The 17,208-nt window shown below is 46.7% G+C and overlaps 1 protein-coding gene across 4 annotated transcripts; it reads left to right on the top strand.

Annotated features, from left to right (window-relative positions):
* The first annotated feature begins 7,767 nt into the window (after positions 1-7,767).
* On the top strand, positions 7,768-16,690 carry CDKN1A (cyclin dependent kinase inhibitor 1A). 4 transcript variants are annotated; one of them, XM_084852961.1, is made up of 3 exons: positions 7,768-7,827; positions 14,561-14,965; positions 15,802-16,690. In XM_084852961.1, exons 2-3 carry the CDS (start codon positions 14,569-14,571, stop codon positions 15,849-15,851), a joined length of 447 nt encoding a protein of 148 aa, XP_084709087.1. In that variant the 5' UTR covers positions 7,768-7,827; positions 14,561-14,568; the 3' UTR covers positions 15,852-16,690. The 4 variants fall into 4 exon arrangements, with proteins under 4 accessions (XP_084709087.1, XP_084709086.1, XP_084709089.1 ...); XM_084852960.1 differs by lacking the exon at positions 7,768-7,827 and adding an exon at positions 8,814-9,600; XM_084852963.1 differs by lacking the exon at positions 7,768-7,827 and adding an exon at positions 8,825-8,957.
* The last annotated feature ends 518 nt before the right edge of the window (positions 16,691-17,208 follow it).

The following is a 17,208-nucleotide window of genomic DNA, read 5'->3' as shown; positions in this document are numbered from 1 at the left end:
ATACCTGTCCTTATGTAGACAAATGGCAAATTTACGCACAAGAGGGAGGTATCAGAAGGCTTTGGGGAATTCCCGAGGCTTGCAAAAGGACAACAAAAAAGTGCAACTTTTTTGTACTTCTACAGATGGGACGCCAAAACAGCCCAATGAACTTGCTCAGAAGCCACGGAATGCTGCCTGGCTGACTGTTGGAAGTGGGGTGGGGGAACTGCAAACCAGAAGGGAAGGGGAATGGAATGGAGTGACAGGTAACCTGACCAGGAGCACTTCACACTGCAACATTTTGTTGCAGGTCTCACTTGTGTGCAATTGAAAGCCATTGTCTGTACCCTTTCATTCTTCTCACAGGTTGGGATCACAATGCCATTATGCCCAGCACTGCCTGCTCACTGGCAGCACAACATTGGTGCAGGATTCTCCCACATCCCCATCTGTTCTTAATTCTTTAAGGATGGTTTCCCACACCCATAATCTAGCACAATGTTTCTCAAATGTTTTGAACTCTGATTCCCTTCTAAATGTATTTTACCTGCTGATTTTCCCAACCCTGTGGCAACCTTTTCTTTGGCAAATTAGCACAAAGAACCCTCACATCCAACTGCATGTCTGCAGCCTGCTGTTATGTATGCCCTGTCAGGATCTGTGAAATGGAGCACTAATTCATCATTGGTGTAAGAACAAAACTCCCATAGGACATCTCAGACACTCTCCTAAAACTAGCCAGCCACAGGGGAAGGCATGTTGAGAGCCAATGTGGTATAGTACACAAAGTGAAGGTAAGGAAAAAAAGAATCCAAACAAATATCCAAAAATCTGTATCACTATCATTCCCTTATTAGACCAACTCGAAGGTCACAAAATACTGCGTAAGCTTTCAGATTCTCCAGAACTCTTCACTGGGCAAGATAGTAAACAAAGAAAAAAATGGAGAAAAAGAAAAAGGGGGGGGGAGTGGCTGATGTTCAAGCCCTGGAGTCTGTGTTTGGTTAAGATGGAAATGGGAGGAGACTGCAGACATTTGAAGTAGGCCATATCAGGTACAGATATAGTTCCAGGCCTGCTGGAAACCTCCCAAGGGCTGCTGGAAAAGACAAACAAACAAACAATGGCTGATCCCCTATTTTTGAAAATGTAAAATCCAGCTGTTACTCAAAAACTATCTTCACCCTTAGATGAAACACAGAGGTTTCTTGGTAGGTGGAAAACAGAAGTAGAGAGGAGCTAGACAGTTTTTATATTAACAAAGCTGGAGCTAGAGTGCTGGACCAGGACTGGGGAATTTTATTTATTTATTTATTTATTTCATTTCTATACCGCCCAATAGCCGAAGCTCTCTGGGCAGTTCACAAAAATTAAAACCAAACAACACACAATAAAACAATTTAAAATATATAGAACATTAAAACCACAATATAACAATACAACCACAATAAAACCTAGCAGCAGTACAGGAGTTTAAAATACAGATTTAAAACAGCAAAGATAAAAATTTAGAAAGCTAAAATGCTAAAATGCCTGGGAAAATAAAAAGGTCTTCACCTGGTGCCGAAAGGAGTACAATGTAGGCGCCAGGCGAACCTCACTAGGGAGCTCATTCCAGAGCCGGGGTGCCACAACAGAAAAAGCCCTCCTCCTAGTAGCCACCCGCCTCACTTCCTTTGGCAGGGGCTCACGGAGAAGGGCCGCTGATGATGATCTTAAGGTCCGGGCAGGCACATATGGGAGGAGGCGATCCTTCAGGTAACCTGGCCCCAAGCCGTTAAGGGCTTTGAATGTTAACACCAGCACTTTGAATCGGGCCCGGAAATGGACTGGCAGCCAGTGCAGCTGGAAAAGTACTGGCGTAATATGAGCTCCCAGGCCAGTCCCTGTTAACAATCTTGCTGCCCTATTTTGGACCAGCTGAAGTTTCCGGACTGTTTTCAAAGGCAGCCCCACGTATAACGCATTGCAGTAATCCAGATGAGAAGTTATCAGAGCATGGATAACTGTAGCTAGGCTATCTCTGTCCAGATAAGGGTGTAGTTGGTATACCAGCCTAAGCTGATAAAAAGTGCTCCGTGCCACTGAGTTCACCTGTGCTTCAAGTGACAGTTCTGGATCCAAGAGCACCCCCAAACTACGAACCTGATCCTTTAGGGGGAGTGCAACCCCCTCCAGAACAGGTTGAATATCACCTAGCCGGGCAGACGAACCACCCACTAACAGTACCTCCATCTTGTCTGGATTGAGTTTCAGTTTATTAGCCCTCATCCAGTCCATTACCGTGCCCAGGCACTGGTTCAGAACAGCCACTGCCTTACCTGGTTTTGATGAGAAAGAGAGGTAGAGCTGGGTGTCATCCGCATATGGGTTCAAAACCCCATTCAGCCATCAAGGGCCAGTCATCATCTCTCAGGCTAAGCTACTTCACAGGATTGTGGTAAGGATAAAACAGGGCCAGGGGAGAGATCCATATATACCACCTTGAGCTCCTTGGAGGAAAGCACATCTATATCTATCCTGCTTCTGCAGCTTCCATGTTAGCATAGCCATTTAGGTGGCTGCAATGCTGAATTCTATTGCTGTGTAGAAAGATCTCCCTGGTTGTGCCTGCTGCAGGATGCTCACTCTCCTTGAATTTTTTTGCCTTTCAGTGTCGTGTGCAACTAGGACAGGGGCTGTCCCCTCAGTCAGTTCAAGAATCATTAATCAATGTTTCACCTTCCAGTGTCATATGCGACTGGGATAGGAGCTGTCCCCTCGGTTCAATAATCATTATTCTAGTGCTAAAAGCCACAGTGGAAGTGTGGGAAGTGGAGGATAAATGTTGTAGATACATCCAGCTCTTATCAGATGGTCTAGTTTTCAGAGTAGCACATCTTCTATGTTTTAGAATGTACTGTTAGCCCATGACTGTCAATGGAACAAGGCATGTGATATTATTAAAAAAAGAAGATAGCTTCTGCTATTGTTCCAGTTATAAGAGTGTTTACTCTTTCAGCAGTATTTGAAAACATATGGTGAGATTTATTTTTTTTTTCACCCATTACTGCTAGGTTGTAGCAGCAACAGTTCTTGGCATGGCATTAATGTCTTCCCATACCCTCTACTCTATTTTTTTAAAAACATAATTTCTCTGCTCTGTTTAGCTGAGTGAGAAAGCTGTGGGCAGAAGGGAACTCTTTTCTGTGGGGCCCTGTGCCAGGGGGTGGGTTCAAAACCACATTTTCTGCAGTAGGACTGGAGAAAGAGCCAGTCCCTGAGTCAGGTTGGAGCAGTTGTTAAATATGAGGGCGCAATGGCTGGCCCAAAGAATAGGGATGCTTCACAGATAGGGACTGTTTAAGGGTCATATTTCTTAGTAGTTCAACTACAATAGATAGTAAAATATATAATTTGTTGGAAGAGAATAATGGCCATCTTCGGTCTGAACACTAGACCCTGAACAGTTTATTTATTTATATATTTTGAAGAGTTACAAGCCGCCTTTTAGAGGAAATCTTCCCATGCCGATGTACAACAAAAAACCATAAATCATAATAAAACAATAACAGTGATAAAATCAAAATCAACATTTAAAACCAGAGAGCACCATATACACAAAGGCCTCTGTAGAATCCTAACTCAAAAATAGGCCAAGGTAAATAGACCTGTAAGATAGGGGCCTGGCAGACATCAGTTTGAACAGAGTTCCACATGTGGGGTGGGGGGCACTACCAAGAAGGCCCCGTGTTCTCTTGTGCCCTCTGGCCTAATTGCTCTTATGGGCAGGCACTCAAGTAGGGCCTCCAGTGTAGAGTTCTAATGCAGTGGTGTGCAACTTGTGGCCCTCCAGATGGTTTTGTCTACAACTCCCATCATCCCTCACCTTTTGCTATGCTGGCTAGGGCTGATGGGAGTTGTAGGCCAAAACAAGTTGCCCACCCCTGCTCTAATGCTTCTGCTTCACAAATGGCAGAAATTAAACAGGAACCACAGCTTAATGGATATGTAATGAGAGCTTCGGCTATTGGGCGGTATAGAAATGAAATAAATAAATAAATAAATAATGCTGGAGGAAGCTGCATCTATTGAACTTCTGCCTGTCACACAGCATTAAACACACAGGTGCTCTGCCAGAAACAAAGGTGCAACCCTAGTAGCAGTCACACTGACTTCACTGTATGAATAAGCACATACATGCTCTGGATTGCAGAACCAGGGCCTTAATGTGCAGTCCTAAATTTGAGCAACAGTGAAAGCACACCACAGTCAATCAGTGCAAGTCATGTAGAGCAAGTCATCTCAAGACAGCGATGGCAGTGGTACCACATTGTATTCTATTTTTTAATAAGTGATGTTATTTACTGAGAAGGAGGAACCTTAGTCAAGAGGATGCAGCCTCTCTAGAATGACATGCCTGAACATGTTCCTTATTGGAACACATCAGTTTGAAATCTGCTTATCTAGGCACTTTTACTATGAATGTTCAAGGGGTAAACTGCATTCACATTTTGTCCCCATATGCCAGTTCCCTAAACGCTGGATACCAGCTGTTTTAATTGACTTTTCTGGTGTTTTGAAGTAGAGGATAATGGGGTCTTAAAGGAAGTACTGATCTTCTGTTAGGTATATAATATCTGAAAGCTGTCTCAATAATTCTACTGCTGATAGTCCCCCCTCCCCAAAAAATTAAAAAGTCCTTCATAGCCAGAGGGTAAAATCCAACAACTAACTTAAGTCCCATTCTTTTCAGTGAGTCTACTCTAAGTAAGACTTATGCTGGATTTTACCCAGAGATTCCATGCTGCCCCTTCCTATAGCTACTCTGAAAAAACAAAACAGTTTATAACACAGTAGCTATCTGTTTCACTAGGGGAAACGTGATACGGTTTCCAAAATGCAGTGAGGCTCAAGCTGAATAACAAGCAGATATTCAACAGGTGTAATTTCCCCCAGCATATAGTTGCAGTGAAGAAGCTTTGTGGTACATTTCTGCCTATCACACAGCACTTAAAGGCACAGGAGCCTTGGGGGGGGGGGAGATGTAGAGTTCCCCTTTGTAAAGGTCCTGATGTAACCAGATGGATTAGCAGCAACCTTAGAGATGCATGTTATATTCTCATAGCTGCAGTTTATTCCCTTGTTTATATTTAGAAGTTTGTCCCTTTAGCACGGGGTCACAGAACTCAGAGGTCAAATCCAGCCCTCCTGGCCTCCCCAGTTAACCACCCAGTTAGCAGGTGGAGCCTTCCCTTGGCTCCACCTGCTTTCCCCTGACCACTGATCATTGGGTGGTTTCCTGGCTTTTGTGCACTCCCCACCCCCATTTCTGAAAGGTTGAAATGCCTCTCTTAAGGCTTAGTTACTGGCAGCAAGTGTTTTAAGCTAAAATATGCTGGCATTTTCAGTGCCATCCCTTTTGCCTTCAGCCCCACCCATCACTGGAATGCAGCCCCTGAGAATTTCTCCGAAATGGAATTTGGGCTGGAAGAGGTTCAACACCCCTGCGTTAGCCTTTCTGAAATCTTGTCCTCAAGGCTAGACTCTTTATGATCAAGAAGATGGAGAAGGAGAGGGCAGGGATTGTAGAACAGTGTGTGTGTGTGTGTGTGTGTGTGTGAGAGAGAGAGAGAGATTGTCTAGTGTGTTCTCCTTGCCAGAGACAAGCTATTAAAAATGTTGCTGTATAACGTGTACATATAACCTAGGTTGTTGGTTTGTGGCTGCAGAAAGTCAAGTGTGGCTGGCATTGACATCAGGAGAGCATGAATGCCAGTAGAGTTGGAGGCAGCCTATAATGTGCAGAATTCCATTATGGTCCTGGGTCAACCAGGATTCCTGATGTCATCACACAGGCACTTTACAATACATGGGAAAGAGGTTAAATAATTCTACACTGAAGGTCAGCTAGAAGAGATCACATCAGAAAATTACAGTGAGCCTCCATTCTCCACCCCTTGCTCTGACAGGTGCCACCCCAGAGTTCTTATTATGCATCACCACCCCTTCTCAGGGTCTGAGCTTTAGGAAACAGCAGCAGCCCTACTGGCGCAACTGGAGAGTAGAGTAGAAAACTAGGTTTGGTTAAATCTAATTAAATCTTCCAATAGAGAATGCAAATGACATTAATGCAGCATTGAATGCACAGGGATCCAGTCTTAATTCAGTTGAGTCTCATGCAGAGATCATTTATTGAACACTTGTGACAACTAGGTGCTGTACAAGTTTTTAAAAATCCTTAGGCAGAATGAGGTAGTCCCCTTGGGACATCTGATTTTGGGTGTAATGAAAAAACATCCAGTTGTTATTCAATTTATTCTTGTATTTTTACTGTCAAGAAGGGGGAACATGCTTGTGAGGTTTTCTGCCTTGGGTGCCATAACAAATTAGCTTGTGTGAGTACTATGCATCTTGATTGGGGGGGGCATGTACTGCTCCACCTCAAGCAGCAAAATGTCTTGTGCCAGCCCTGATGGTAGTGACACCTGTGAACAGATTTGCTCCACTTCCAGCTGGAGTGAATTAGTGGCCCTTACCCAACATGATTAACCTACTGCAGGGGTCCTCAAACTTTTGGGGTTGGTGGGCACATTTGGAATTTTGAATGTGTGTCATGGTTGCTCTCACAAAATGGCCAGGGGGGGTCTTGCCCATTCATAAAATGGCTGCCATGATGTGCATAGCCAATCACAAAATATCCATTTCCCAAAAGTCAAACTGGTGAGGCTAAAAGAAGGGTAACTCGCCCAAGAACCTAAGTAAAAGGGAGAGGCAGGGCTTTGAGCTCCAAAACACAAAACCACTCTTTTGAACCCAAATAAAGATGCATTGGAAGGTAGCACTTCATTTTGCAGCATGCCAGTCTGCCAGCTATTTTTTTGTTTAAATAAAATCTTAAAATAAAAATCAGGAGGGAGAGGGAACTTTGGGGGCACCAAGAGAGGTACCCAAGGGCACCACATTGGAGACCCTAGCCAGTATAGCCAGGGATGATGGGAGGTGTAGGCCAAAACATCTGCTGGGGGGGCACAAGTTGCTCACCCCTGCCCACTAGCCTAGGCCTACTATTTTCACTCAGGACAATGTGTGTCCTTTCTATCCTGCACTAGGTCGGTTATAAACCGAGACAAAGCTCTAGGGAGAGGGTTTGAGAGAGAGGGCTTTGTGAATGAGCTGGAATGTGCCAAGCAGACATTCATCAGGTGCAGTCAGTCCCATCGCTGCATCTGTGTGGTTGCTGCACCTGCAAGATTTCTACTTGTCAAACAGAGCGTCCAGGAACAAAAGCCCTACTGGGCCGGGTGGGGGAAATTGTCCAAGTGCTGATGTTCTGAGTGATCATCTTTGAAGTGACATTCTACGCATGCCTGAAAAGACCCTGCACGCCTTTTCCCCACACGACACTAAAAAGCAAAATCCGTTGAGCCTCCCTCGGGCTATTTGAGCCTCGTGTGAATATTGTTAATGCTGGACGGAACCCCTTAAATACAGAGAAATTTTAAAATGGTCTGGAGTTTTACACTGGCATCGCAGACAGTCGGTTTCAGGCGCTCATACAAAGCTCCTCGAGTCAGTAGCGCAGCTCTTTCTGGGGTTAGAAATGAAGGCTGGCGTATTCTTGCGGACAAGACGGATTCCTTCTCGGGTTGCGGAGAGAGAGATGGCCGGCAGACCAAGGAAGGAGGTTCTTTGGAAATTCCTGGGTGGAGAAGCGAAGCGAAGCGCAGCGAGGCCCCGCCCCTTCAGCAGAAGGGGACGGCCTTTTGCAGCCTTTATGTAGTCCTGCAAGCTACTGCTGAGCTCAGAGCTGCCGACCAGAGGGCGCCTGGGTTGGATCGAGCGAAGGGAGGTGCAGCGAGGAAGGTGAGCGCAGCTTATTCCCCAGCTTTGCGGTAGGCGGGTGTTGTTGGGCTGCTCCTAATGCTGCGTGTGTTTTGCTTTTTTAGCGTCTATGGGCAAGTGTTGGGGTTAAATTTGAGTCGTATTTATCCTGTCTCGGTGGCTCTGATGGAGGAACTCTTCTTAGCTATCCCCAGCCGCACGCAGGTGGTGTCGGCTTCTTTTTGTTGTCCTTCTCGCGTCCCCCCCCCCCCCCGGTGGGCTTGGATTAACTGTCTTTCCGTTGGGATTTGCTGTCTCTTCCATTGGGGATTACAGATACACTGCATATAAAGCATCACGTCGTTTCCCTCTATGCTCGCTGCTCATCCAACCAACTTGCGTGATCTGAGTATTTTGATGGGGGGAGGGGGAAGGAAGAGGCGTATTAGAGGACCACCGGTCCTGAAGCTAGTCGCAGTAGCGATTCTGTGGGACCCCCCAGCCCCCAACCCTTCAGATCCTGGTGTTTTAGCAGACTGCGATTCCTAGGAGATCTTCTTCCACCTGTTCTTTCCACCTCTAGCGGCCCCTTCAACAGGGCTGAGATTTTCGGCGTGATTCTCTTCTTTCACCTCGGGGTCCTCCTACCAACCGACAGGAGGAGATAACAAGGGGGTCGTCTTGGAGTGGGCTCAAACTGAGTTACCTTCAAAAGCTAGAGGAGACTTCTGGCTGTGCGCTTCTGCCTGGAGTGCGTATGACAGTCACATCCATCGCGATCGGAGGAGGAAAGTGTTGGTGGCTCCTGGGCTTGGAGAACTAGATCAGTTCACTATCGAAATGCAACTACATGACTTGCTCAGATCCGTGTGTCGGGGATGGTGGTGTATTCATGTTGTTCTATTCCCGAATGATCGCAACGTATAAACCGAGCGGGGAGGGAGGGAGGGGGGCGGGCGCAGTGATGCGCGCCTGTTTGCACGTAACCTGAGATCTCCTACACATCGAAACCAAAACATCTCGGTGGTGATGCACTGAAGTAGTAGTAGTTCTTGGCCAACGATCGGGTGGATGTTCTTCGACAGAAGCGCGGCGTGTCTAGTTCTGGCAAGAAAGGGGGGAATTCTTTCTTTGATGACGAGTGACTTATTTGGGCGCCTTTCTTGGAAACGGTGTGTGTCTGAGCAGGGTAGTGGCAATTCCCGGTTGAGGCACAGCTGTGGATCCTTCCGGTGCCTTACCAGAGGGGGTGCTGTCATCGGTCGCTGGACGGTGGCTTTGCACGGAGAGGGGAGCCTGTCGGGGCATGCCCTGGCGCGGCGGCGGCGGCTGTTGCTCGGCGGGAGGGGTCAGGCGGCGGCCGTGACTCAGTGTGACAGTCACTCTCTCGGGCTGATGTAAGAGTCCAGGCCCAGCCCTGACTGTTCCATCCCGGGGCATTTCTGAGCACCCCGTTTGGCGGGGATGTTTTCCTGTAAAAGAGGCTGCGGTCTGTCCGGGGCTTCCTTGCTTGTTGCCACTGCCTTCCCTGAGCAGGAGGAGGCACACAGGCTCGCTGGGTGGGACTTGAAAGACGCACGAGTTCTTTTGACTCTCCGCCCAGCCCGCCGATGTTCTCTTCTCGGATAGGAACTTTTTGTTCCCGACCCGAGTTTTATTTTTGTGCTTGCTGTTTGGTGAGGATCAGCCCGGTTGATTACGCCGTTTTGAGAGGCGCGCGCAAACTCGACGACGATGCGAAGGAGGCGGTGGCGGGAGACCGAACCAGAAGCAGTTGTTTTCCTCCGTGGGTCGAGAGCCGTTTAAGACTCACAGGTCGCTGGCTTACGCTTTTGGCTAACTGTTGTGTTCCCCTCCCCTCCCCTCTTTTTTTTTTTTTTCGCTTAAGGGAGGGGGGGAAGCGCCTGGTTTGCATCTAGTGTTAGCCCAACTTGGGCGTAGACCCATTGAAAAGAATGGCAAGGCAAGACTGACTTAAGTCCCACTCCTTTGGGTGGGTCTACTCTAAGTAGGGCTAACATTGGCTGCACTCCCCCCCCCCGCCCGGAAACAGCCTTGTGGGATTCGAACCCAAATCCCGAAGGCGACGGCTCGCGCTTTTGCTGGGCCTGCGCTGTTCTTTTCACCCCCTTTCTCAAGGGGGTGGGGGAGAAGAGAGAGAAGCACCTGAAGCAGCCCACATAACAAGCACCGTGCCTCGGGTGGGTGTGTGGAAGGGGCGGTGAGGCGGGGCCGTAGCAAGCCCGCCGCTCGTCCCCTTGCCCGTGGCAGAAATAGGTCTGTGTGGCAAGCGGGATTTCGCAACGTCCAGCTCGGCACGTGACGCAGCTGCTGTGGTGCCAGATGACGTAACCCCGGGGCGAGCGCCGCGCGCCTCCTCGGCTCCTCCTGTTACGATAAGCGGGGCCCGCCCCCTGCCTCCTTCCTGTTGGCGCTGCTCCAGTGTGTGGCTGGGAAGAGCCCGCGCGCCCCGGCGCTGCTGAAGAGCAGCACCAGGCCGGCGGCTGATTTCTCTCCCCCCCCCCCCCGTTTTCCCGGGCGTAAATAAGGAGGCCACCAAGCGGTCAGAATCTTTGCAGCAGCGACGGATCTCTGAACTGCTGGAGGCTGCTGCTTCTTTTTTCGCCGGCTACTGTTTCAACAGCGGTGACCTAAATTGTGGCTGGCTGGCTCCTTAACAGGCAACAGCTAGAACATGTTTGCAGGGTAAATAGTCTATGAAGTTGCGCTGTGATTAGGGTGGCCACCTTCCCCTATTCCCCCCACTCCCCCCCCCCCACACACACTCACTCCTAAACAGGAGAAGGCTTAATTCATACTTTGCATGGAGAAGGTCCCAGATCCTTCCAACTTGGGCTGGGAAAGACTTGACTGAAACCTTCTCCCAAGTTGGTGCCCTTCTCATGTTTTCGAAGACACCTCCCAGAATTCCTGATCTGCCATGCTGGCTGGGGATTATGGGAGTTGAAGTCCAGCAACATCTGGAGGACAGCAAGCTGAGGAAGGCCGCCAAGGAGAGTTGCTACAAATCCAGAGTTACCAATACTGAGCCATCATGTAGGAGCCCTGGGTTTTCAACAGCACAGCACGGCAGCCAGTAATACCGCAGTTGCACCCCCCCCCCACCGGGTTTCGGTGTCATGATGGGGAAGCTGCTCTCTTTCCATTGCAGAGGTCCTAACCTTGGACAAGTACTCTAGGCAACCTTAACTATTACCTGAGATACACCAAGGTTAAGCAAGTTCTCCAGAATTAGTGTCCGAGAGCCAATTTGCAGGACTCCAGGAGCAGGGTTGTTGTAAAAAATGCATTAAAAACTAGTGTGCCTTGGCAGCCTGTGGGGGTGCTTTCAGATGGAGGGCTCCCAGTGCTACCAGTGAGAAGGAAATGAGCAGCTATTTGGCCTTCTCGTTTCTTAATGGAGATAAGATGGAAGGAGTGGAAAAACAGGAGGGTTACGAGTTGAAGATGACATCATCTGGATTCCCACATAAATGAGGGAGGGTGGTGGCACAAGAAAAGCCTCCTCTGGACGCACATTGGCTGGCTTATATGTGTGCATGCACCAGTGAGCATAGGATTCCACTTTAGTTCAGTTTATCTCTTAAATGTACATCCCATCTCCTCACTACAAACAGTGTTAAAGGTCTCTAACAACAACAAAAAGATAAAATGTGAAATTATAATTAAACCATAAAAGCAAATCAGTTAAAAACATCAATAGAATTAAGAAATAAACAGCACCCACCAGTTAAAATCTACTTAAGCTGAGCAAATGTCGGCTTAAAAACCCAAAGCCTGTCTGCATAAAAAATGTCTTGTCCTTATGCTAGTAGGCAGTGAAAGATGGTGGTAGCCTGGCTTCCCTAGGCAGAGAGTTTGAGAGCCTGGGGAACACCCACTGACTAAACTTTGGAGGCTTCTGTGGTGGTGTGTCAGAAGTATGTGGCAGCACGTTCTCACAACTGGCTGGGATCCAGGAAGTTTGAGACCTCCTGTAGTTTATTGTGGGCTGTAATGGTCATGTGACTTGCCTTGACACCCTCCACCCCAGCCAACACTCTTGCTTGGTTGGGAGCACTGAACAATCTTTGCCCGACAGAGGGTGGGGCTAGGCATTTTACTTGTGCTGTATCCTTTGTCTCGGTTTATGACTGACCATTCACTGGAAACTGCAGTTAAAAGAGGAAAAAGCAATTCAGCACTTGCACGGGACCAAAATTTTGTAGGATGAACAGCTGTGGACATTGAAAGTGCCTGGCAGGCACTCTACTGCAGTGGCTTGAAGTGGTGACTTGACAAGATATCAAGCTGAGGCCTGTCCTGGCAGCAACGCTACCTGCCAGGACTTGTTCTGGTATGCCTAAAACTCTCAATGAGGTCATCCAGCATAGCTGTTTATAAAGAGAGCATGAAGGCTGCTGCTATTTTTAAACTCTTTGCCTCTTCTCTAGCCTGAACACTGAAGGAAGGCAACATCGCATACACGTTGGCCAATGTAGATGGCAGTGGTTTGGAAAAGTGCTGGCCAAACAAAATGGAGGGATGGGCATGTAGTTCAGTAAGCATCTCGGTGACCCAAACTTTCTGTACACAAATGTGTATATACACAATAAACATGAAAGGTGACTTCACACAGGAGACTTACGATGGTAATGTGACTGTATGCAGTGGCTGGGTGGGGCACTGGATTGCTCTGCAGCATTTTATCCTGCATTAATGACATTCAGCACTGAAGGAAACCAGTAATAAGTGCTTAACCCAGACAAGTTAAGGCAAAAGGCAGAGCAGGGAATAGGGACTCAACCTGTGCTGGATGAGGTTACATTCCACTTGAAGACTGAGTTCTGCAGTTTGGATGTACTCCTGGACTCGACCCTGAACTTGGATGTCCAAGTTTCGGCGGTGGCTAGGAGTGCGTTTGCACAGCTGAGGCTAGTGTGTCAACTGCACCTGTTCATTGAGGTGTCTGATCTGGACACGTCATGCATGCCTTAGTTACATCCTGTTTGGACTCCTGTAACATGCTCTCTGTGGGGCTGCCTTTGTTTGGAAACTTTAGGTGGTCCAGAAGGCTGTGGCTAGACTCCTGACTGGGACTGGTTACAGGGAATATGTGTCTCCCATGTTCCAATAGCTTCGCTGGCTACCGGTCTGTTTCCAGGCACAATTCAAAGTGCAGGTTATGCCCTATAATGCCTTGTATGATTTGGGACCAGGCTATCTGAAAGACCACCTTCTCCCCTATGAGCCAGCCTGGTTTTAAGACCTTTGTGGGAGGCCCTAGTAGACACCCTTATCTGCAGCGTAGATGGTGGGGTGAGAGAGCAGAGATCAAAACACTGGTTCTGTGTGTTTTGTGGACATTGGATATGCTGAAGCAGCACATCCAAATTATGCAGATTTATTGGTGTGTTGAGTCCTCAACCACCTTTGGTGTCTAAGGCTGAGGGTGCCTGTTACCTGGTACAATTCTAAATACATGGTGTGTGTGTGTGTAATCTACATTCTATATGATCAGCAGGAGGAGTTTGGCACTGTTGTGAACTGCTCAGAAAGCTCTGGCTATTGGGCAGTAGAGAAATGTAATAAATAAGAATTGTCAGTGTTGAAAATACATGTGTAGTGCAATCTTGTGTATGTCTGCCCAGGTCCCACTGTGTTCAGTGGAGCTTACTCTCTATTTAAGACTGAATATTTCTGGCTCAAGGTGCAACCATATGCTTCTTAAAACAGGTACTTGGTTGTGCTGGATGCTTCATGCAATGATGGTGCCAACACAATGGTGGGTGGATTTTAAAAATAAGTTTCTGTCTCCTCCATGTGCCTCTTGCCCTCCTGAATCCCTTAAATCTGGGCTAGTGTGGAATATGCCTTCAGGGTGGTCCTAGTCTCTATTAAATCTCTTAACAGTATTTCAAAACATAACTAGGTATGGAAATATGAGTCATTGTGTCTGCATCCATTCCTTTCCAAATTATACTGTATAAACACAGCAGACACTCTGATACTGTGTAATATACAAGCCTAGGACTAATTGTATGGAAGGCATCTATAAGCAATGGATATCTGATATGGGGAGTCCTGTTTCACAACAGGCTATCATAAAATGAAAGTTCTGTACATAGGGCTTTCTCCTTGTATGTTGCACCTGCCCTTGATATTGATAATGTCAGATGGTATTGTTCTAGTAATGCTTTTCTAATTGGATATAGCTGATAAGAAGACTGCATGGAAAATACTACTTGGGAGAAGGGACTGGGAATGTTGAAATCTTGGCATAAAGGACTAGCTCTAGGAAGTCCTTTAATTTTTTCAAGGAACAGAAACATTTTACTACTTGTTGCTGTTAGGTAGCTCTCTTTTGAAAGCTGTAATGACCTTTAAAAGCCTTTTGTGATTTGGGCCCAGGATATTTAAACGGCTACCTTCTCCTATACAAACTTGCCTGCCTGTTGAAGTGCTCTAATGAGCTTTGGTACCTTCAGAGGTACACCTGGTGGTGATCCAGGACAGGGTCTCTCCTCTAGTAGCACCCAGACTATGGCATTCTTTCCCCCTGGAGGGTCCTCTATCCTCCATGCTACAAGCCTTTAATGCTTCTGTCAAGACGATGCTGTTTTGCCAAATGTTTGAGCTGGTATGATTAGTGGTGCCCTGGCATTCTTTATTTAATTGATCTGTTTGCTGTACCTTAATTGTAGCTTTATTGTTGGCAGCCTTGGGGCAAAAAGTGGCCTATACATCTTTAATATGTTGCTTATCTTCTTCCTAGCTGGAAACATGCCTCTGTCTGAGAGTAATATCCTACGACCTTCCTGCAGCCAGAAGGTTTGCAGAAACCTCTTTGGACCAGTTGATCATGAACAGTTGCAAAAGGAATTCCAGTCCTTGATGAGGACCCAACTGGATGAGGCCCAGCAAAAGTGGAACTTTGACTTTGAAACAGAAACCCCACTTGAAGGGGCCTACAAATGGGAAAAGCTATCCCATCTAAAGGTGCTGCCATCTCAAGACCTGCTGAGCCACACGAAGGAGAATTGTGCTGGGGAAAAGAGCTTGAGCTCCCCGATGCACCTCAAGATGCATACAAAGACAGAGAGACCAGTGCAGATGGGTCTTGAGGCCTGCCAGACTGGCTCCCCAAGGTGTTTGAAACGAAAGCAGACAAGTATAAAAGGTAAGAATGTGCAGCTTTGTTTGTCCTCTGCATTTGTTTTATACAGGGAGCAGGATGTCACTTAATGACCATATAGCTAGAGCTGAAATGGAATTTGAAATCCCATTTCTTTCAAATTCAGCATGTGAACTCCTTAATTTGATGTTCAAAATCAGGCATTTTGTTTTGTCACAAATAAGAGAACAGCCAATCACTACAGAAGACATTCAGTACTGTGGCATGTCAGCTGCCAAATACTAAACATGTGTAGGTCTGCTTTTGACATGTCACATGTAGACTATTTGGAAAAATATTGAGCACATTAACGTTGATTCATAAAGGGAAATGGGGGCGGGGGGCAAATTCATTTGAGTTTCTGGTCATAGTAGACAATTGTACAGTGACACAATACTGGAGCATTTAATTCCATTTGGCCAAAGGGTTCTTATATAGTTGGTGGCAGCAGCTAAGATAATAGATGGGGTGTTTGTCACTGAGAATATACAGCTTAAATAGGTGTGACCGGGGGAGGGGGGGCAAAGATGTCCAAATGCTGGAAAAAGAAATGAGGCTCTGGCACTAGGTAAGTAGAAGCTGCAATCTCATGTCCACGTCCCTGGGAGTAAGCTCTATTGAACACCTTGGGACTTGCTTTGGAGCAAGCATGCATAGAATTGCACTGTTGAGTTGCTCTAATGCTATGGCAGCACTGGGGATTCCAGGGCCTTGGCTGATGGTTATCCTAAAATCTGTGAGCAGATTGCTCTTAGCCATGTATGAATCCTTCCCAGGCAGTTTCTGGCTCATGCTTTGTAGTTGCAGATTCAGTTTGTCTTTATGCTTTTTTCTTCCCCTAGACTTCTACTGCTCAAAGCGGAGAACTTCCCCCTATAACTCAAACCCATGATAACTACACTACAAGCAAAATGCTTCCATGTGGTCTCTTGGCTGAAGATGCTGACCTGTCTTCACTGCTGTTAGCTGGAATGGCCTACTTGGATACAATCTCCAGTGGAGTCACCAGGATGGCTGTTTGAAGGAACAGCTAATTTGAGTTAGGACTTCTGCTCTGAAGACTCTCACAGACCTCTTATATTATAAACTGTTTAGTGGACTAGTGTAACACTTCAGAAGGATGTAGAATTCTTTTTTATTTTTATTTTTTGATAGCACTGGAGTTTTATGTGCAATGGAATATTGTAAAGCCTTATCTTAAAATAGACTTAAAAGTTGCTGGGGTGTGTATGGAGAACATATCTAAAAGTGCTGACTGAGAGGGCTGGTGTGATGGATGCAGGAAAGCATGGTGCAAGTTCTGCTTGGGGCTGAGATTTTGTCTAGCATCCCAGCCACTTGCTACCTTTTGTATATGTGCCTCAGGTAAAAGCTTGCTTGTGGTATGAATACTTTGCTGGTGCAAGGCCTAAAGTGTCAATATCCGTGAAGGTTAGTGCTTTCCTAGGTCTGTGATCTTACTGTGTTTCCTTATCCTGCTAGGTTGAAACAAACATGGTGAAGGGAAGAAAAGGACAAGATTTCTATTAGTCTAGCAAGCAAATTCTAGTGAGCACTAGATGCACCACTAGCATCACAAATCAATGTCCTTACTGCTGAGGAAGGATGTAGAGTGTGTGATCACTGCAGCCTTGGTGCAGTGCCTTTCCTGGGCAGCTTACATTTCCTTTTGTTGTAAAATGGTCCAAGAATACCGTTCAACCAAATCACATAAATAGCACTAGCCTGAGAGAAAGTGTGGGCCATGGAAACCATAAGTCTGAGCTCTGGGACATACCTCGCTACTCTCTTACCATACAGCGTAGCATAGGCATGGTGGCATAGCTTTGCCAGGAAAGCTACCTAGCCTTGCTTCTATAGTACAAAACCTCTGGCATACAATTGTGTAGCAATTAGTGAGCAAAAATAATGTGGTGTCTGGTTCACAGTGAGTGCCAGCAAGGGTTGATGTTGTGTACCATTTGACTTTCCATTGGCTTATCTCTCTGTGGGATGGGGCACTTTTGACAGAGGGTGATAAAGGACTTGGCTTATACTTGCTTTCCATAACTTCAGTGGCTACCTATGTTCCTGCCAGCTCTCCTCAAAGGATGGTGCATTTTTAGATTAGCAACTACATCACTTAAAACTACAGCTTTAATTACTCGATGTGAGATAATCCAATTTGCAGGTTTTTCACTTGGAATTTGGAGCTAGCACTTCAGTTGCTGCTGGTACCTTATTGTCAAAACCCCACAACTTAAACAGTG

This window comes from Heloderma suspectum, chromosome 4, assembly GCF_057233095.1.
Source record: "Heloderma suspectum isolate Gila_16-S chromosome 4, 16-S_ref, whole genome shotgun sequence".
NCBI classification, from domain to species: domain Eukaryota; kingdom Metazoa; phylum Chordata; class Lepidosauria; order Squamata; family Helodermatidae; genus Heloderma; species Heloderma suspectum.
This window is presented reverse-complemented; position numbering and strand designations above follow the sequence as displayed.

Excerpts from the sequence above, each read along its gene's own strand:
- CDKN1A (XM_084852960.1), top strand. The coding sequence starts at position 9,396 with ATGTTCTCTTCTCGGATAGGAACTTTTTGTTCCCGACCCGAGTTTTAT. Across the intron at positions 9,601-14,560 it reads GAGCCGTTTAAGACTCACAG|CTGGAAACATGCCTCTGTCT; the intron begins GTCGCTGGCTTA and ends TCTTCTTCCTAG. Across the intron at positions 14,966-15,801 it reads AAAGCAGACAAGTATAAAAG|ACTTCTACTGCTCAAAGCGG; the intron begins GTAAGAATGTGC and ends TTCTTCCCCTAG.